Source organism: Macrobrachium rosenbergii, chromosome 19 (assembly GCF_040412425.1).
Source record: "Macrobrachium rosenbergii isolate ZJJX-2024 chromosome 19, ASM4041242v1, whole genome shotgun sequence".
NCBI lineage: Eukaryota > Metazoa > Arthropoda > Malacostraca > Decapoda > Palaemonidae > Macrobrachium > Macrobrachium rosenbergii.
The window spans coordinates 15,932,926-15,955,656 of NC_089759.1; the positions used below are offsets into that span (position 1 = coordinate 15,932,926).

Consider the following 22,731-nt stretch of genomic DNA (forward strand, 5'->3'; position numbering starts at 1 on the left):
TATCTAGGAACTCTTTCTTTCTTTCTTTCTTTCTCTGTCATCTCAAAATTTGCGGCTGCTAAGATGTAGATTGAGTGATTGATTATGTCTGTTATAATTGGCATCTTAAAATCTAGGTTATTGATGCCGTAATAAATTTAAATAGAAAATTTTAAAGAATTTCATATAAAAATACCTAAAAACATATATGTATGTATATAATCATATTTGTTTGAATACATTATCATTAATCGCATGGCTCCAAACCTTAGGCTCGAGAGTTTCTTGATTCCTTCCCTTTGAGAATTTTTTGGTGGAGAGCCAGAAGAGATGTTGCTGTGCCTAGTTTGTGTCCTACATGTTACTAGAGAAGGATAAAGAACCTCAGACCAGAGTGCAGGTGCCTTTTCATGAGTACGGGACATCACAAGGAGGAGGTATCCAAAAACACCATCTCCTTCTGGCTTTAGAGTAATATCCAAAGCCTACAAGTTCCCCAGTGGTGAGGAAGACCCTTCCACCCACCCAAAAACCCAAAACATTATGAGCACTGGGCCCTCTTTCATCTTCCAGGAGAACTTCTTTGTCATTCATCTTCTGCAGACCCAAGAGTCCATCTGCAGAGAAGTTTTAGTGTTCTCTAGTACACATAACTTCCTCTGGTGGGTCAATGGTAGGGGAAGGGGCCTTCAAACCCAAAGATTAGACCATTCACATGATCCAAAACACAATGAGATGGCTGAGACCACAGTAATCTGAACAACTGTCTCACCCCATGAGCACACCCAAAGGTGAGCTCAATCAAATAAGACAGTATTTATTTGGAGCTCTTTAATCTCCTGAAAGTGCCCGTCCAACTGTGCCTGCTGGGGTTCTCATATCTCTAAAAGCATGATAAGGACCTCCTCCTGAGAGAGAAAGAGAAAACAATATGCTAGCCTGCCCTTGTGATTGCTTACAGGGAAGTAACAGTTCCATCAGTAGTGATCCACAGGCCTAGGATGACATGCGAATGGGATTGGCTTCAGAACGATAGCCAACCCTCACACGATGCTCCGAATTATCAGCGAAAGCCAAACTACTGGCTGCAGGGGAGCAAAATCATGTGCTGATATGAACACTTGCACATGCACACACAACCTTCAGAATTTCAGGTAAACCACAAACTTACCAAAGTGCTGCACAGTTAAACACATACAGATCGTCACAGTACCCATAGGTATCAAATACAGTAATGGTGACCTTTTGCAAATGAACCCCCAACTGCATGCACACAGTCAGGAGATCACACACTTACTGAATGGGAGGGTAGTGCTGACTCTATCTGACGTGCCATGCAGAAGCACAAGAGCACTATTTATGGGCAGTGCTGTCTAAGAAGCCATAGGAAGACTTAAGAGTACCAAGTACGCTCATAACTCCCCAATGTCCACTCTACCTACAGTAAACATAACATCTGCTCTTGGGGGGATTGATGAGGAGTCAACATGATAGGGGTAGGTGGTGATGAAGCCCTTGCCCATTTAGGGGTCTCACCTGGGGAGAGCTCAGCATGTGCACCTGATTCTCCACTAAAGAGAGCACGCACAGGTCACTCAACTTCCTGCACATACAACCTATTGGATCATGAGAGCCAGGAGAGAAGGGGGAACCTAAAAGGATTTGGCGTGTCAAAGATCAAGCCACAATATTTCCACCCAAAAATAACAACTAATACTTTTAACCTTCTGCTTCTTATTCCCACTTCTCATTCCCAAACTTGTGCAACTGTGAACAAGACCAAATAGCACATTCTTCAAAGGGAAAGTCAAGACTTTAGGTTCTACCAAAAATACAAAAGGAGTAATAATACTGGTGATCCTCATAAAGGGAGGATATGAACTACACACACTTTTCTTATCCATTGTAAAAAAAAGTAAACAGACACTCCAAATAGAAAGCCAGGTCCATCTTGGCAGTCAGCAGGAGCGCAACAAGAGGTCTTCATTTAATGGCTGCTGAAGAAAAAGTTGTTGGTGTTGGCAGGTGTGTGGGGTGCCCCCCATCTCACTCTCCTTCCACCAGTTAACTATTTTGTTACAAAGTTTGTGACCAATTCCAGCTTGCACTGAGGAATGCTCCTAAATAAAAAGCTCTGGTATGCATTTCTGTAAGAACAACAAAAGTTTAGAGGCACAGCACTCATGTTGTTTGCCATTTGCAGCAGATATACCAGACATGCCTCAATTGATATAAATAAAGGATTGCCATATACTTGAGGTCCCCAACTGCTACCTCATCACACTCAGTACAGGCATATAAAATGCCAAAAAAAAAAAAGATTGCCCAAATGAAGCTACAAAACTACTCAATTTTTTTTTATGAAACTTACCACATAAGCTCCAGTGAGTTCTCAAAAGCCACATGATAAGTATCACTGCTTCCCTCAGTGATTATAGCCAGAAACCCATCCTGGCTCTCACATCTTTGACTGCTTGCTCCTGTCCAAAATTACAGCACTGTATATTTATACCTATGCACCTCCAGGATAACAGCATACTCGTCTAAAAACAGACACTATAGTTGGTTTAGAGGATACAGATAATTCAGCTTCTGGAGGGAACACATACAGTACTCAAATATATGTCAAAAGAATTTCACACAAGGTTACAGTACTACCTAAAAGAACCCACAGTATATCATACAAAAGAGGTGGTAGTATTGCTTCTGAGATTCTAAAAAGTATATACAGTGTATTGGGATATGGCAGCCCAAAAATCATGTTTAAAGCATCAATGGTTGAAGCAACAAATATTAATAATAACCTGCAATGGAACTTTATGATGTACAAAACACAAATTATTATAGGCCATCATAACTACTGATACAAACCATTGTAATGATACAAGAAAAGCTGCAGTTGGAGCACATTTCTATACAAAATATCATAAAGCAAAACAAGGGCTGATATTCTAAGGTTGCGTCCACATTACAGTAAACACATGCTGGCAGCTTATCACTTACATATAACAAACAAGCTCAAAATAAGTCAACTGTGGAGAACTAATCTTCAGCCAATATTGGATAATAGTAGCAGAACTTGTTAGAGTTACCAGTAAATTGTTAACCTGTTACTGTAGTGTGGATGCACCCTTAGACACCATTGCATCACATCAAATATGACCCATAAATTTGCAGCACAGACACCAAACACACCAGAATAAAAATAACACCAACTCAAAGCTCATAACACACAGCTGTAAAATCCTGCATAATACTTGAAAAGAATTAACATGTTTCGGCTGTCTCCAGCAAAAACTTCAGTTCAGTATACATGAACATCACAAATTTTCTATTCTCCGCACCTAACGTAGAAAAAGGATTTTGACAAAGGAAAAATCTATTTCTGGAGAGGGGCCCGTGTCACCCGGTGAAAAAGTCCATTCAGCACTTATTTCTAGGTAATTCCGTTGCTAGATACCAGAGAAAGCTAAATGAAATGCTGGAGTTACTACCCCCAGAGCGAGCTCCACTAGATGGAGTCGTGTATGGAAAAGGGTGAACTACAAAAACACGGAACCTTATCCTATAGAGATTCCCAATGTCAAAAGTCCCAACGAGAGAGGTGCCGATACAAGCCTATGCACTACTCATGGACTGTATACAAGGCAACACTAGCCGCATTCCATGTTAGCACCCACCTCACTAGAATGAAGTTTACCATGGGAGGGAGAGAATGAAAAACAGGGGTGGGTCACCGGGTGACACGGGCCCCTCTCCAGAAATAGATTTTTCCTTTGTCAAAATCCTTTTTCTGGATCGGGGTCCCGTGTCACCCGGTGAAATAATAACAGAGAAATAAACATCATTCTTATGCTATTAAAGACTTAAATAGAGACGTTGAAAACTAGGAGAATTCTACCCTGAACATTAGTAAGGTCCTCTAAATTCATGTAAAGAAAATAATGTAAGTGGTCACCGTCTAAGATCATGAGCTTAGAATAGCACCTGAATAGGCTTGTGTAAAGAAAATACTTCCTGCCTAATAGCAGACCCAATGACAGTACCCCCCCCCCCTTTTTTAAAGGAGAGGATCTGACAAAATTGCGAGGTCCTGTCTAAAAAAGCCTGCAAGGAGAAAACTGGGCACAGAAACAGACCTTGTAAAAGGGAAGTACTTTCCAAGGTGACCACCGAAAATGAGGACCTTCAATTGTAGATAGAAAGTTACGGTTAGGAATTCGCAACACTACCCCTGATGAGGGGAAACCAAAATGATTGGTTCCGCCAGACAGGGCAGACAGTACAGGAAAACTAACACTAGAAGCTAAGCTGATTAAAAATTTTTGGGGCTTCCCCAACAAGGAAAGGTAAGAACAAGATGATTGTTGGTTACCGAAGCTAACTCCGATACATTACTCAAAGACCAGGAAACCGAATGTGGATGGAGTACTGTTCTTAGACGAACACAGACCTTAGGGATGAAAGTTAAGAGCCTGTGAGTCTGGTTCCAACAAAACACTTTCCTCGAGGCCAATGTGGCCGCATCATTACTGTAGCTTCGAAAACTATGTGAAGAGTGCTAGTTACTTAACTGCAGAACCATACTGCAGTAGAGTAGGATCCCTTAACTGATTTCAGGAAAACAGTAATAACAGGACCAATATTAGTTTCCTCCTAAACTGTAAGATTCACAAAGACCACAAAGCCAGGACATCAGAGTTTGAGGGGGCTGATGCAGGCTGAGTTTATACCAGACGGGACAGCTTGATAGTTTGTGGCTGAATTGGGTTGCAAACAGACCTACTTCCAGGTCCAGGAAAAGGTCACAAGACTACCTGAATGACGCTCCGTCTAAGGACTATTCCGACACCAGGGGGGAGGCCCTGGATAGGGAAAAAGCAGTGACCTTTTGGACCCCTACGAGAAGGGTGGTAGACAGAGGCACTTGTGTCTGTTGGTTATGAAGGCTATATTCAAGCTGCCTGTATGTTACAATAATAATTTATAAGTCTAAAAAATAAATCTAAAGCTTCTTATATGCAATCTAGTTTACTGAAGGATTTATTTTTAGAGATTACCTGTTTGAAGAATAAAGATTGTGATCATGATTATGATCACTTGAATTTAGCTCACGTTCCATGTTGAAGGGAAACCTGCAGATGCTACATAGATTACATAGGTGTCATACCAATTTGCAGTCTTGCAAACAAACTGTACCAGCTGCTGGAACTATTATGTTGGTCTACTCAACATTAAAAGTACCAAACGATAGTGGTACGCAACTTCATGAAGAGGAATAAGATACAAATGCTTTTTAGGGGGCCTTGGGACAACCTTCTGTGACTTTAGTTTTGAAATATATAACATAATAAACCATGGACCTACCAGTCATTGAGGCAGATGAGCTTCGCTGATACTGTACTACATCCATTGCTGATGATGAAAGAGCATAGAACTTGTGACAAAAGTTGTGGCTTCATTCTTGAAATGTTAGACCTTTGCATTGTAACTGGGTGGGTGTCCCTTCAGTTTCAAATTTATCAGTTCTCTTTCTGGAAGCTTCAGTGCCTGTTGAAAAATTCTCATTTATATCCAAAGACATGATCAACAATTACTCCAACATACTCTGTAGTTTGGAAATTTAATTACAAGAACCTTATGGCTAAACATGTCAGATGCACCTCTAAAATTAAACTGAACAAATATATTCATACAGTATCTCTCTTGAAGGCTTTTTGAATGTAAGCATTAGAGTACAGTATAGCTGTTAGGAAGCAAGTGTGTAGATTCTGGGAATTGTGTTTATGTAAAGGCTAACAAAGTGCAATGTGTAATGGATAAATAAATGAATATTGCATCATTACCTTTGGCAAAGTAAGATGGACAAACAGAACCTAAAAGTGTATATTTCATACAATTCACTATACCTGTCTTGATTTCGAGACCGACTTTTGCACCATCCTGAAAAAAGCGAAACTAAGGTGCTGCATGTTAGTGGATATCTTAAGCTTATGAATCTACCAACCATACTGTGATTGCAAGTCCATTCTAGTAACAAGTCTATTTTTAGTTAAAAGCCTATATAGAACATTTGAGAGCAACTTCGTTCAACATACTACATTTCATTAATAATTCACACAAGTCTATTGTACAAAATTACACACTACTCCTATTACTGTATGTATATGTTTGAAATCTATACCATGCAGCAGAATAGAGTGCATGGTACATACTTTGTGGAAGGTGGGATAGGAAAGACAAAATTCAGAGTAAAAGAAAATAGCCTTGAATTGGATGTTATAAATGTGTGAATAAGATACTTCTCCTTTGGTTTATGAGATGGATCTGGACAATGGAAATCTAGCCAGGTGACTTTGAGTCCCTACCTTTTACAGGTATATATATACATACTATACAGGTGTTGTGTTATTACATTAAAACTTCCTTTTACATACAGTACTAACACAGGTTCTTCCCTAGAGTGCACATCATATATTCAATAGTAATTCAGTGAGAACACCCAACAATAACTCAGTGAAATGATAATGCCTTTATTGGTTTATTTACATAAGGTAAACAGATGCTGGAGTAATACGGAATGTTTCACATTGGCTTATTAAATCTCCAGTTATGGATAATACTGTATTTTACATTGATAATGACATATATTGTATATCAGTGTGATTGCTTTAAACTTATAGAAACTGCACAGCTGCATTATCTGAGTAAAGTTCAAAGGGGGATTGATTATAAGAAGTTAGTATAATACAGAAGGCAACAGTCCTTCAATTACTTTGTTACTGACTAGTAAATCAAAGAACCAATACAGGGGTCAGTAGAGATGTTTAGCAATCATATTTTTTCATAACTACTGGTGACTGACTATGTACATTAAGACATCATATTCTTATGATAACATTCCCTTTGCAGGTGAAAGCTACATCATCAACAGCTTGACAGATGACACCTTGTATGTAATTCGAGCCTATGCCAGAAATGCTGCAGGTTTATCGGACTATTCAGATGAAGTCATGGAGAGAACCAAGAAAGTAGAAGCCATGAATGTGACATCTTATTCCTCTCCAGTGACCTCATCTTCCTCTCTTGTTTTCTTCTCCCTGCTTCTTGCAACATACCTGATCTCCTTGTGAACATTCAAAGTTGAAAGTTAATTTCTTTTTATTTCATCATTTTGTTTTGTTTGCTTTTCCTGCCTAGTCTTATGATAGTAGGAGAAATGTTGCTTAAAATGTTTTGTTCAAGGGGTAGGGGAAGGCCCAGTATTTCCTTGTAAAAGGAATTAGTAGTTCATAAATCTAGCTGACTTTCAGGAGAGTTGATTTTTGTTATTTGTATTTAATTGTAGAATTAATTTCTATCCATTTTTTGATACAATGCTGTGGTTATTGGTGAAAGATATAAGTAATACATATAAATATTTTATCTTTTTTTAAGTAAGCATACTTAAATCTTAGGTCAGTATTTACGTGGTGAAATGTTTTAGACCTCCAAGATAAATATAAAATTTCAGGAGTTTGCCTAAGTGTGTAATGTGTAAACAATGGTTATTCACTACTGTACTCTATCGTTCACGTTACCTTTTGTAAAGGAACTAATTTCGTCTAGGGAAATGTTTCCATGTACTTTAGGTATATAAGCTTAGGAGTATTTGTAACATAAAAAAAATGCTGTAGTGGTATTATAATTGCTGATATTAATATATCAATGAGAGTCATTGAATCTTACAGTATTTTGAAATTCAGGAAATGAAAGATAAGTGTTCAGATTAGCAAAATATTAATTTTGAAATAATCATCCTTGTTCAGTAATCATACTGACTGGACTATTAATGTACTATGACCTGGAGCATTGTAACCAATTGCAGTATAGGCCAAGATCATATTCAGTGCTAGGTTTTTTGTAGTGTTGGCAAAATTACATTCCCCAGATAAATGTACCTAAGACTGTGTTGTATTATGCTCATCAATATTTTTTATTTGTTTTAGGGTAGGTTGGGTTGTTGGTCGTGTGGAGCCTCATCATAAATGATTATGCACTCAGAATCAACACTTAAATGATTTTTTATACAAATCAAATTACTGTTTGTCTCATCATCATCTGCACTGATTAACTGTATATTTCCTGGTATAAAATAATTTGATTGCAATTTGCCATTGCATTTTTCAAAAGGAATTAAAAAATTTTGTCTCATGAGACTATAAAAATATTCACATTTCATCAAGTGAAATTATTTGATGAAAGAGTATCTGCTGTAACAAATTATTATGACTGCATGTTGCACTAAGGTTACCACACGGCCATTTCAGATCATACAGGATTCACAAGTGTATAACAAGAGCTGATTCAAAGTTGTCAAAAGGAAAATCTCAGAATGATACAATTTTCAAAACCCCTACTTCTAGCAAAGCTTGAAGGAGATATTTCTTAAAACTCCTTTTTTAAATGGAAGATTGTGTGGATAATATTCACTTTTCCAGAGATATTTATATTTTTCATAATCTGTTTAAAAAGGTGAAAGAAATATGTCCTTGTTTATAAATCATTACTGGAAATTGAAAAGAAATGTGCAGGATCATTGTTATAAAATGCTATTTCAAATTGGAAACTCGTAAAAGGCAAATTATGCTTGCATTCCTTTCCTGTTAACCAAAACTGTTAAGTAAATGTTGACAAACTAACTTCATCTGTAAACAGAAAACAAGGAAATGTTCTCGTGATGTGTACAAATTCAAAGAATTTAATTGCACTTCACTAAAAAACTATAAAACATTTCATGTTACATTACTGGCTTACCATATACGTTTCCTATAAATACTGTAAGCTATGTTCATATTTATGAATATGTACTCGTATACATTTGGGGCAAATTTTGAGAAGGTATTTTGGCATATATTGTATGTCAGCTATCTGTGGGCCAAATTAGGCCAGTAAAATAACATACTGTATATCAAACATGGCAAGCAAAATTACACTTAATGCCTCTTCAGGGGTCTACCTAAAGCAATAGTGCTTGTGTGTCTAACCCAACCTTCTTTGCCTGGTATCTATTGGACATGAGGGCTTATATTTTATGAGGTCCATAGAAATCCTGAAAAGGATAATGTGTATTGCATACAGGAATCAAAACTGCTGGAACACCTAAGAGAGAAAGACACCTTAAGGGGAAGTTGTTGGGCCACTGCAAAGGAAAGGAGAAAATGGACCTATAAAGGAAAGGAAAAGGCTTTAGATGGACGTACAGGGCAATATGGTTTGAAGTAGACTTTTGCTTTTTGACTAACATATACTCCAATTGTGGTTCATAATCTCAGTTTTGGTTGTAAGTCTGCCAATTTTCATAGATATGAACAGGCAATGTGGGCACAGGTTATAACTATAAACAAAATTGAAGTCTTAATGTTACATAAAACATATATCAAAAATGTCCACTTGAGATATCTTGCACTTTATTCCAGTGATCTCGCACTCTCTGAGGATATGTAAACATTATTTTCTTGTTTCTCACAGAGAAAATTAAGGAAGAAAACCATAACTTCTTTTTTATATAAATATAAACTAATTTCTGTAGGTCTTATTACCTTAACTTGTATGCTGTACATATAGGCCTGTATTGCTAAGAGCCTCCTGTGGTTTAAATAAGACTTCCTTCTATCTGGATCTCCACATATATACATAGTTTACAGCTTGCTCATCCTTAGCTACATAAGGAGCCCTTCTACTACTCACCGTGAAAACAAATATATATATTTTGCATTTATGATGATTGTACTTTATGCCCTGCAAGTTTTGCATTTTCCCTAGCGGACTTTCGAGAAAGGTATTTACGCCACAGGAGGCACGTAACTGTGCGTCCTAGTATGTTTCATTATGAAGACGCTGACCAATGTTTGAGATCGATTGTCTCTCTCTCTCTCTCTCTCTCTCTCTCTCTCTCTCTCTCTCTCTCTCTCTCTCTCTCTCTCTCTCTCGGGATTCCCTGCAAGCCCAAATTTTTTGGTTATAAACCATTACACTCTTTGATCCATGCTAGTATAAATGTATCTTTTCAGCAGTGTTTGGTCAATTTTCATCCTAAGAATATTGGAATTATTTGCATGAAATTCATTTTTTTGTTTTGGGAGATTTACCTATTTCAGTGCTTCTGTTTTGTCAAATTCTCTATTAAAGAAATGATTCCCAGGGTGCAGGGAGTTTCTTCTATATATAAAGTATAGTGCATAGCTTACTTGTGATGTCAATGAGTTTTTCTGGTCTTATATAAACTGTCATCTTTTTCTGTATTAAGTGACGTTGTCTGACAGCATCCCAACGTGGGCATCACTGGGTCTCGAGTTTGTCACTAACATGCCCAGTGGTTTTGATTCAAACTAGCTACCATAGTTATTTTTGAATCATGTCACTCGGTCTATACAGACAAATGATAACGTTATAGGTTATTGTTATAACTCACTGGTATCAATTTCATCTTCCTCATACATTGCTGAAACAAAGATGTCGGTATGATTTCTTACTTAAATATTGACGAGAACTTAACCTTATGAAGTAAAAAGTCAGTAATTCTTCTGTTGTTGAAGTTGATACTTATATGGTGGACAAAACCTGCATACATATTTGGTTAATGTCCCGTGGGTGATGATGACGGTGGTGATAATGAACATCACTATCAGTTTGTCGTACTTGGCTTAGAAATCAATAAACCAAAGACATTTCTATTGATATTATTTTAATATTAGTCCTGGCTGTAGATAATTGTCTCTGTGTATTTTATGTGACTCATTTTTCATAGGCTTTTTGACTTTGTACGACAAATGATACACATGTCAATACTTAGTGAAATTTAAAGGAAAAATTTATTGAAAAGTCTTGAAGCAGTGTTTATATATATGGGAACTGTGTATAATAAATTTGTGCTAACATAACCATGACTTTCAGATAAAATGAAAATGAGAAACCTAAATATGTACGATATTATTTTTTTAATCTCTCCAAAAAGTTCAAACAACACAGCTAACAATGGTTTACAGAGATTATGCAGATAAAGAGTGAAAAGTTCAATGGCCTAACTTGCTGTTATGTACTGTAACTGCTGTGGTGATTAACGTTAACAGAAAACTGGTGTCCTGATTTTCTCTTAGCATTGTGTATTCAGTCCTTCAAGAACTTTTATATGATTTTGTCACGAGAGTATATTAAAAAAAAAAAAAACTCAGTTTTCTGTTTAAGGGATGGGTATTGTGACAAGACCTCTGCATCTTTGTCAGTGAACTTTGGTAAGGAACTGGGTGTGAGCATTTAGCTTTTTTTTGTTTTTCCTGTAAGCGAGTCTTTCTACTGATAACATTCTACTGAGTACACGTTGTGCACATGCGCGTTATAATAGTAAGAGTGCTCGTTACGGAAAACTACTGTACTGTATGACATTTATTATTCCAAGAAGCGTGAACGTGTGTGTGTTTGTTTGTTTGTTTGTCTGTGTGCGCGCTTGCATTTCTTGTGGTAAAGTAGATTTTAAACTCGTAGCACTTGGCAAGGAGGAATTCAATATTCTTTAAAAGAGAAAAGTGTTAAAATGTCTCATTTAGTCCACAGGGCAGATAGACTGACAGGGATTAGATGTGTGTTAAGGGATTATCAAATGTGCTAACACGTCAGCTTAAACAAAGGGATTTTTGTATTTGCTGATAAACATTTTGAAAGGAAGAGTTCTTTTAAGATTTTGACCATCAAGCACAGAAAACAGTGCCGGTAATAATTTATGTTTAATGATGTGATCAATTACTGATGAAATAATTCTTTTTACAATTATTATACATTGATTATGATTTGATTTGGGATTGTATTGTTGTATTCATGATCAAATTGGTATTTGACATTTGCATCCCTATAAAGTTTCAAGTTTCAAGTGTCAGTGTCGCTCCTTGATGTATATAAGATGTTTGGCATTATGCCAAATCAATAAAAAAAAAAAGTGCCGAAAGGAAAAGAATTTACTTTCATTCATCCTTCTCGAAACGAACTTAAGATGGAATTCCTCTTTATGTGAAACTTCTTTTGTTCTTACTCTCTCTCTCTCTCTCTCTCTCTCTCTCTCTCTCTCTCTCTCTCTCTCTCTCTCTCTCTCTCTCTCTCTCTCCATTATTCATTGTCCATCTTAACTAAAGGAGGGAACTCAACATCAAGATTACTACATTTTCAAACAGTTTATTTAAAAAAACTAAAGTTCTTTGTTTCTGTTGACTACTATCATCACAAACCAAGCTACAACCACAGTTGTAAAAGTTACAAGCCCAAGGTCCGCTAAAGAATAAACTATGAAAGAGAAACGCCAAGAACAAATAAGACATATAATCAAAAAAATATAATAAAAATAGGCTTAAATAAATCAAAGAAACTATCAAGTAAAACTCATGTCGGCCTACTCAACGAAAAAGCACTGGCACCGAGTTTGAACTTCTCAAGTTCGAGCAATTCAAACACATTACATGATTAGGAAGGTCATTCCACAATTTGGTCACCGCAGGAATAAAACTGCCAGAAGTGTGTGGTACTGAACTTAACAGAAGAAAAAACCAAACTGTTTGGATTAACTGGTTATCCAAAACAACATAGTGGACAATACAGTCTGAGAGTCTCAATACAAAGGATCATCAGATCCACGGCATGTTTTACACAGCATGTAACCTTTCAAAAGGAGTCGGCTAGCTTAAGCAGGGTGGAAAAAAAATTACTTGTACTGGCGTACCTGCACACACACAAGCTGTACAAGAATGGAAGTTCCTTGGTTAACTATTGTTTTTATATAAAAACTAATATTGTTGCAAAAACTGACTCATTACTTGGAGGACTTCAGTTGATTTAGACAAAATGTTCTGAAATAGCGCTGGCATCAATACAGGAGTAAATATCACCAAAGATTTGAGACCTGTTACTGAAATCACCCCTGTGATGAGCGTTACAGACCATGGCCAGCTTTCTAGCAGAATTAGGTAATATGCTTTCAAGTGCTGAAAACAACTGGTGGATAAGATAAGGTAACATGGTTATAAAAATATAATCATTAAGGGTTGCTAGCTTTAAACAGTGAATCATGAAGGGCGAGCAACTTAAGAAAATTGCCTAATTAATGCAGTTCTGGTTTTGCCCGAGTTCAGCCTCGATCCTCATACCCTAGTATACCATACCAACTGGTTCTATAGCTCTATTAATGTCAGTAGCCAATTAATTACAAAAAGGGTAGACTTATCTTACTCTAAACATATCATTGCATGTTATCTAATCCTATTTACAACAACAACAATAACGTCACTAGTATCAAGTTGAAAAGGAAAGGTCTAAATGCACTACACCACGTGGAACACCAGACACTAATGGTTTTGAGTATGAAAACCATAAAATCCAACACAGTCTCACCACTTACAAAATTCTGAAAAGGATCGAGCTCATAGCCTCAAACTCAAAAGTTACAAAGTTTACAAATATGAACCTTATGGTAATTGCGTCAAATGCAATAATAAAAATACTTAAAATCAAGGACTTCGTTTTTACAAAGTTGTATTTAATTGCTTCCCGCGGGTATAATGCTTCCTGTAAGTACAGTGGCTATCAAGAAGCTCGTACCCAGATCCACGGTAAAAATACTTTTCTCACCTTTTAAAGATATTTTAGAGTAATAAAGGATGGAAACTGGGCTTTTAATGTGGGGAATCAAAACTTAAACTGTATTACCTTCTGGATCGTACACACTGCACGATTTGTGGTCATCTGGACAAGTGTTTTCTTTTTATCAGACAGAATACTGAAAACACTAGGACAAATTATCCCACACTCCTTTAGAAAAAATAATGGGAAACATCGGCTAGATCTTCAATGCCCTTCTATTTATGTCATCTTTGGGTACTGAAACTTTGTACCTTGAAAAATAAAATCAAATTTGGCGAGAAGTGATTCATGGTAACGGAAAAAGTCAAAGAATGCTAACTAATAACATTTTTTGCTTCCAAGAACAAATGACCTACTTCTTCCCACTTAGGCCTAAGCTGGCATAAGGCCAACTTAATCTACAACCAGCCACCGTTCCTCATCATTAATTGATCAAGGGAAGGGTTGTAGATGGACCAGATCCAAAGACGGAGAAATTTGCAGTCACCCAGAGAGGAGGAGATTTCATTTCATGTACTTTGCTTTTATTTAATTTCTATAAGTTTTTATCTCGACAACTATGAAAATTATGTACCGTATGATCATTTGACAAATTATGTTACCCTCTTTTAAACACAAGGTAAAAAAAAAGTAATGGGTTTAATGTGACTTATCAAAAGGAGCTATCATTAATTTCAAATATTTTCATAAAAATGACAGCAAATATTACTGATCCCAAGGTGGTTAGAAACTTGAATCACACCATTTTTAATAACCGCAGGAATGGAAATACCCTGATTAACCTCAGCTATGACAAAAACAGATACAGCATTTAGAGCAAGATTCAGCACACTAGCAAAATTATAACCAGGCTGCCATATCATCGGTAGACAACCAAAGACGAACAGAAGTTCAGAGCTGATCCGCCTTAAGCACGGTTTACACGCTACGATAAATTGTAGCGATTTATTGTAATGAAAAGGTTGTTACAATTTGTCGTTACGTGTAAACAGGAGATCGCTCGCTACGATCTCCTGTTTACACGTAACGACAAATTGTAACAACCTTTTCATTACAATAAATCGCTACAATTTATCGTAGCGTGTAAACCGTGCTTTACTCTTCAGTAACGCCAGAGCAAAACCAATCCTTTTGTTTAGAACTGAGGTCACCTGATAACGAAGTTTTAGGGGTAGGCGCTAAGCACATTCCCTTCAGTTCATGACTCATTACTTGTAGCTGCAAGGAAATATAGATATTTTCCAACAGCTTATTACAGAATTTCATTGCTTTTATATTCACAGATACCGTGAAAAAAAAAAAAAAAACAGGACAGCCATGCTCTACTGAAAACAATCATACACTCCGCATGTACAATCTTATGGGGTTAAAGAAGGCGAAGCTCATCAAACTGTGGAATGATGAAATCTGTTCTCTAGTCTTGTTTTCGGACAGGAAATTTTGGTCATACTCTCCGGCATGCCAATTAAAAATAGGAAAATTTGGGCATGACCATGAACCAAATATTTGAACAGCGTCACCTTATGTTTGTTAATAAAAATTAATTCAGGAATAAGGGATTAACTCCAGGTCACCAGAAAGAGTTAAAATGACAAAACTATGAGCAAAATCAAGGAAGAATACGAGTGAAATAAAGTTAATATTACTATGTCCGTAAAGCTAAAAACAAAAAACACTCAACGAAACCATGAAAGATATCTAAACAAATTTCTGGGGAGGGTAGTAAAAACGGATCAAAGAAGATTGAGAAGTCATTACCCTGATAATCCAACACTTTCCCTTTTCAATGAGCCTGGGAACCTTCAGGCAAGAGTCGAAAACCTTGGTGCTGAGGTCATGGGACAGATGCAAGCTTGGTTAGCATGCTTTTATGGTCACCATCACGCACTCACATCAACTACGGCAAGTATAATCTACGATGAGCACAATTGAAAGAAATTGCGTGTTGACAGCCCCTAGCCACACTGGGGGTTATTCCGATTTTCGTGCTTGTAACTCATTAACCGGAAAAGGCAACACATTCTAAAAAAAATTTACAATATATGTATATACAGATTGGAAAGAGGCAACCAAAAACTTACAACCCCCACTGTAATGACTAACAATTGTAATCTACACATTTTCTGTAGTGTTGCAATTTCGGTACAGATTCGAAATAAGCAGCTCAAAAGAAATTAAAAATTTAATATATTTAAAACAAAAACTGAACTCCCAAAATGCCAAGGTAAACTTAATATATTTCATTTGCACTGGCTTTTTTATGGCACTAAATCTGCAATATATAGCAACCCCCAAGTCTTAATGTAATGCTCAGAAACACTACTCCCCCTCCTCTACTAACATAGAATGATTTCGAACCTTAATACGTAAACTACACACAGCAATGGAAACTTGCACACGTCTTGTTTTTATACGTGGCCTTGCTTGCGATCCACTTCTCATAAAACCTAGTTGCTAGCTACTCACAGCACTTGTGAAATGAGCACCCTTGGAAGTCGATATAGCCGTTTTGGATGAAAAAAAAAAAGCAAAAATACAAAAAACAGCTTTACTTTTACTTCGCGATATCCATTTCCTTTATTTTCAGCAACTGACAACATTTAGCAATTAAAAACGTAAATATGAAATGAGCATTTCAAAACATTCACTTTGAACATTTTGAATGCAAATTAAAATGTACGATTTTCTAAAAACTGCCTAGGTCTTGATATTTTTGTTCTAGAACTGCAAGCTTCAATATTTTATATTCTCTCCTACTACAGATTACAACATGCAACCATTCTGAGGAAATAAGCATCCCCTAAATCTTCATGAAGTCATTTTATAGACTGAAGGGAAAAATTTTTAGCCCCCAAAACCTTCGCGTTTATACATTTTTATTATGGTTTTCTAGTGCAGATAATTTTTAGAATATAGACGTTAGCGTTTACTCTTTCTTTCAGTGATTTTGAGTCAATATTCATGGCAAATTCCATGCAGAGAGATCGAACCTACTAAGCTTCTACTGAAAATGCTTGGTAATTTTAGAGAAAACACATACAGGGTATCAGTTCAATTTACTGAAGTGATCAATAATTTCAATTTAAGCGTATATGTGATTATAAATATGTAGTCAATTTACTGAAAATTAGCAAGAATTTTTTTTAAATGGTCAGCAATCTCTATCGAAAATGCAAAGCAATTTTAACTGAAGATGAGCAACATTATTATTGTAAATAAGGAGTTCTATAATTTACTCTAAAATGACATTTTTATCGGATATACGCAATTCTTATTGAAAATAAGCTGTAATGTAATTTAAAATGAACCTTAATTTTATCGGAAATATAGTCACTGAGTAGGATGCACCCTATGGTACTGAAGGCACTGGGTGTCTTATGCAGAGGGATCTTAAGATTTACGAACGAGTACATCAGACAGCCACACAGGTAGGAGGAAGAGAATTAAGAGCATGATATTGAGGAGGCAAGAGAGGCGTGTGTGGGAAGCAACGTGATGAGAGCAAAGAGCGGGGTAAGGGGATGGGGGACAGGAAAGTGAGAAGGTAGAGGATAAGGTAACCTGTACAGCTGAAGCAGGGGCAGCCGGGATATTGATTACTCAGCATCGCCCATCACTGAAGTGGCGACACTGATGGGCGTGCGGATTACTCGAAGAAGAAAACTTGAAAGTTTCGTTCCAATCTGTTTACTTATCTACAGTACTCACGTGGGAACACCCAACATCCTACCCGAAAGACAACCACGTCAAGATGAAATACAATGATTCCGCCTTTATTCAAGGTTCCCAAAACCAGAAATAACCGGAATAAATAAAAAGGAAAAACTAGTTGTTGGCTCTCGTTTCTCGTGTCATGTTAGCCACCGTTTCCCAAATGGCGTGATTATTTACGCAGCATTAACACTAATGTTTACCCAGGAATCACCATTATGTACTAAGATATAGCTATTCGTTGCTCTGCTCTGGATATGTTAACCTAGATCTTGATGTTAACTGCGTAATGAACCACTCTGAGAGCTGTGCACAACGCCGATTCTTCTTTGTTAGGGGTAAAAGCAAAGTCAGTGCTTTAACCTCGTGCTTATAATTAAATTTGTATTTCTTGGACATTAAATGGTCTCGCAGTAAGCTGAACTACACTGCCTTTATCGTAATTACTAAAGACCGAGACAAAATGAAGTAACCGAAGGGTAATGTGAACAAAAATCCATTTTTATTAATTTCCATGGGTTTTAGGCCATAATATAATATTTGTCGTTTGTACCAGACTTCTAGTTTTTCTGCACGATGAAGTTACGCTTCAGCGTAATTGGTCAACGAGCACATGGGTGTATAACCTTCACTCAAGTTTCGAAGCTGAGCAAGACAATTTGATGGGTCACGCATCAAGTGTTCACAAAACCTAAGTTGCCAAAAATCACAAAAAGCTTTGTTAACTTACCACCCATTTTCCGCGAAATTTCACCCACAATGTCATCGTTTGGTAATCAGATACGGAAAAAGAAGGCCGAGCAATTTACCCCCCAAAAAGGTTCCTTCTCTCCAAAAGTTTCGACTCTATCTCTGCCAAAACCTAATCTGGTGTTTTACGTCAAGAGGTCCAACTTTGGTTAGGGAAAGTTTCGTAAGAATACACTCATTTCTTTACGTAATCCTGCTACCATACAAGACGACAAACTGAGCGAAAAGCATTGCCCCTGCGCGAGGCAGAAATTTTGTTGGTCAATATTTATATGAAAACATTATACATTATAAATATATATATATATATATATATATATATATATATATATATATATATATATATATATATATATATATATATATATATATATATATATATATATATTATATATATATATATATATATATAAAATGTATATTTTCATATAAATATGAATCAACAAATTTCTGCCTCGCACAATATATATAGTATATATGTATGTATGCATATACATATAAATAAAATATATGTGTGTGTTTGTGTGTAAATCGAATACGCGCACACGTTGTGAAGGAAAACATGATAAACAATTAAGAGTACGGTACGGAAAAATCTAAAACCCTGTCTCGTTGCCTCCATGGATGTCAATGGCAGCAACACTTCAAACTTATCCGAAGAAATTAACCAGGCAATAAATCACAAGTTCCCGGAGCCTTGAGCGGCCTCTTCAAGGCCCAATTACGGGGAACCACTTCTTGGCACAGTGACACGGGAACTGAGGTATGTGTAATAAAATTGTTAAAAAAAATTTAAAACAAATGTCCACTTCCAAGATGGCGCACAGTAACTTCAACAACTGGTGAATATTTTTTAAAATAACTCCATATTCTCCTCAATATTGTCGTCCGTATCTCGTTATGGAATACTAAACCGGAAACTATGGAGGAAAGGTTGGGACAGAGTTTGCAACAACAACAACAACAATAATAATAATAATAATAATAATAATAATAATAATAATAATAATAATAATAATAATAATAATAATAATAATAAGGAATGCTAACAGCGGCATAAGATCAGGCCCTAAGAACCAGATATGTCCAAAGAACAATAGATGGAAATAACATCTCACCCATATGCAGGAAGTGCAATGTGAAAGACGAGACCATAAACTACAAAGAAAGAGAATGTCCGGCGCTTGCACAGAACCAGTACAAAAAGAGGCATGATTCAGTAGCAAAAGCCCTCCACTGGAGCCTGTGCAAGAAACACCAACTATTGCAGTAATAAGTGGTACGAGCACCAACCTGAGGGAGTGACAGAAAACGATCAGGCAAAGATCCTCTGGGACTATGGTATCAGAACAGATAGGGTGATACGTGCCAATAGACCAAACGTGACGTTGATTGACAAAATCAAGAAAGTAAGTTTCATCCACTGATGTCGCAATACCATGGGACACCAGAGTAGATGAGAAAGAAAGAGAAAAAACTGATAAGTATCAAGACCTGAAAATCGAAATAAGAAGGATGTGGAATACGCCAGTGGAAATTGTATACCCATAATCATAGAAACACTAGGCACGATCCCAAGATCCCTGAAAAGGAATCTGGAAAAACTAGATGACGAGTAGCTCTAGGACTCATGCAGAAAAGTGTGCTACTAGAAACAGCGCACATAGTGAGAAAAGTGATGGACTCCTAAGGAGGCAGGATGCAACCCGGAACCCCACACTATAAAAAACGCCAAGTCGAATAGGATGACTGTGATAGACAAAAAAAAAAAAAAATAATAATAATAATAATAATAATAATAATAATAATAATAATAATAATAATAATAATAACACTGGACAGACGGCTCTTTATTGATTCAGTTCACTAGGACTCGAGGTATTTTGACAAAAACGTAAAAGTAATAAATCCATTGGTTTTATGTTGGACTAGGATTTGAACTGTCTTCTTCTTTGCAAAGGTGGTGGTACCGTAACGCAATAACTTCTATTCATCTATCAAGGTTTTTATTTTGTTTTTAGTTGCGATGCAACACTTCGAAGTTGCTGAAGTTATTCAACTCTTACGTCTGAGGCATAAGATAACTATGAGCACTAGTAATAAACTTCTCGAAAAATAATAATAATAATAATAATAATAATAATAATAATAATAATAATAATAATAATAATAATAATAATTATTATTATTATTATTATTATTATTATTATGGTAAGAAGGGAGAGGTAGGAATAGGTTGAGGAATAATTTCCCGGAAATTAAATCACGAAGCCTTCTGACATCCCTCAAAGATACGATTCAGAGCGAGGACGACCATCTATCTTCATTAATATGTCTTAATGATTTCGTGGCATTAAAAGGAGCGCCTTCTCGTAACGCGGACAAAAAAATCTCATTTCTTTTTAATTTCATCCAGGTTCAGGGCAGGAGAGAAGTATGTGGAAAACACGTCGGCAGGAAACTGCTCTCATCTTTATGCAGTTCCTTGCAAAGCTATGTGGATTCTGCAATGTTATGACAGGGCCCAGCTGCTGTCACGAAAAGATATCACCACTGGAAGTAAAATGTACACGTGAACACAGAGGTTACCGCCATATATTTGCCACACGTACAATACATGCATATCTTAAACAGCAGTGAATGCATTAAAAACGAAATGGGAAGATTATGCATTCAAATTCAATGTAAAAATAGGCGTAGTTACATATGTGCGTACACGAGTAAGTTTAAAAAGTTATCGTTTTAAACTTTTCTTAAAAAGTGGTAATTTTTATTTTCATTGTTTGTCTTTGTGCGGAAAAACAGTGGTTACCTCCGATCGCTATGTTAGCAGAATATCTCAAGAAATGTTAAACGGATACTGGTAAACGTGAATAAAAATCAATAGGTGACCCAGTTAAGCTAATTAACCTCGGGTGAACCACAATGGGGATTCGATGATTTTTGCCACAGAAACCATAATTATTTTTGTGGTTCCCCTTATATGAGGGGACCATGCACAGACACACCCCGCCCACCCCCGCCCCCTGGCAGCCCTGAAGCAATGATCAGCAACGGAACACGAGAAATAATTACAAAGTACTTCTTGGATCGAGTCAATCTATTTACCCTATATACCCAATTTATTTGCCCTATATACCCACATAAGAGGCCCGTCAAGACTTCAGTACCCATTCTATATGCACAACACAGTATACCCACTTATTGCCATTCAATTTCACACTATCTTAAGGTTAGTAATGTGAATGCCATTTTATGATCTTCTCTTCTTCAGTCCTTAGAGTTCCTGGGAATTCTTTTCAGTAATCTGTCATTCTCCTTTCTTTTTACATGAACAAACCACCAAACCCTAAACAACTATACTCAGTAATTTGCAAAATTAAAGTCCTTTGGTATTTACTTCAGGATGGTGCATTCCGTCCTACGGGCCTAGACTTGCCCGTTCGACCATTTCCATATTACCCCAATTTTTGGCATGTACAGATACTTTATTATCTATATAATTAGAATTTTTCAGGTTATGTCATCGAATGTCTCAATCTATTCCCCTTTTAAAGAAGAGAAAGTACAGGGTGATCAAAACCCCAACTCTCCCCTCGATCGCAAATTCCGGCATCCTTCCTCCCCTCTTCCAATATCCTTGAATGTCAGGGTAAAACTTCCTCTACTTTCTTCAAGGAACAAACTTCATAAACTCTCTGGCCATTACGCTCTTTTGGAACCTCTCTCTCTCTCTCTCTCTCTCTCTCTCTCTCTCTCTCTCTCTCTCTCTCTCTCTCTCTCTCTCTCTCTCTTTTCTGTAAAGCCAAATGCTCCTCACAGCCAGTCAGCTGATCAGTTTCTCTTTCAGTTAGATCATTATTCAATTCCTTCACTATCGTCTTTCTTCGTTTTCCTTTTCTCCTTACGTAATTATCCCGTCTTTCTCCGCTCCAATTTCCGTTCAATTTCTCGGGTAAAGAATTACTGAGAGAGAGAGAGAGAGAGAGAGAGAGAGAGAGAGAGAGAGAGAGAGAGAGAGAGAGAGAATTTACGAAATACCTCAGCCCTGTCCAACCTTCTCTAACCCCTTCAAAAAGCTCCACCCCCTTGTCTTCGTATCACTCGTTATACGCTGTAATTTTATACAACAGATTAATGATGGAATGTATGCGTCCGTAATCACAGAGAGAGAGAGAGAGAGAGAGAGAGAGAGAGAGAGAGAGAGAGAGAGAGAGAGAGAGAGAGAGAGAGAGAGAGAGAGAAAGGGGAGAAGGAACATTACAGAATCCAGAGAAGGGATAGGAAAAATTAAAGGATGTTTACTGTCTAAGACTTTTGGATGGACTAGTTAAACAGAACTGAAGAAAAAAAGTACAGTGCCAACACACACACACACACACACACACACACACACACACACACACACACAGAGAGAGAGAGAGAGAGAGAGAGAGAGAGAGAGAGAGAGAATCTTTCCCTACTTACACGCACAAATAAAAAACCCTCAGCTGCTGGAGTTGGGAACAAAGATCGGTTTCTTTCTGGTATTAATCTTTTGTGGCATATGCAAATTTAAAGCGGGGAGATGTTTCAAGTTGAAAACGGTTTTCGCTTTGATGACGCAGCTGCTGACTTGCAGGAGTCTCT

The 22,731-nt window shown here is 36.9% G+C and overlaps 2 protein-coding genes across 7 annotated transcripts in view; one reads left to right on the top strand and one right to left on the bottom strand.

The window, feature by feature from the left end:
- The window catches only part of LOC136848641 (neural cell adhesion molecule 1-like), a 781,664-nt gene extending 769,699 nt beyond the window's left edge, over positions 1 to 11,965 (top strand). For all 4 annotated transcript variants that reach the window (XM_067121045.1, XM_067121046.1, XM_067121043.1 and 1 more), the window contains one exon: positions 6,892 to 11,965. In XM_067121045.1, coding sequence (XP_066977146.1) covers positions 6,892 to 7,112 — 221 coding nt within the window. In that variant the 3' untranslated portion in view covers positions 7,113 to 11,965. The remainder of the gene's footprint in view (positions 1 to 6,891) is intronic.
- Positions 1 to 22,731, bottom strand: part of LOC136848643 (uncharacterized) — a 51,088-nt gene that overhangs the window by 12,205 nt on the left and 16,152 nt on the right. For 2 of the 3 annotated variants that reach the window (XM_067121051.1, XM_067121050.1), the window contains exon 2: positions 5,347 to 5,529. In XM_067121051.1, the coding sequence (XP_066977152.1) occupies positions 5,347 to 5,465 (119 nt within the window). In that variant the 5' untranslated portion in view covers positions 5,466 to 5,529. Of the gene's footprint in view, positions 1 to 2,350; positions 2,460 to 5,346; positions 5,530 to 22,731 lie in introns of those variants that run through there. The other variant, XM_067121049.1, reaches the window with a different exon arrangement.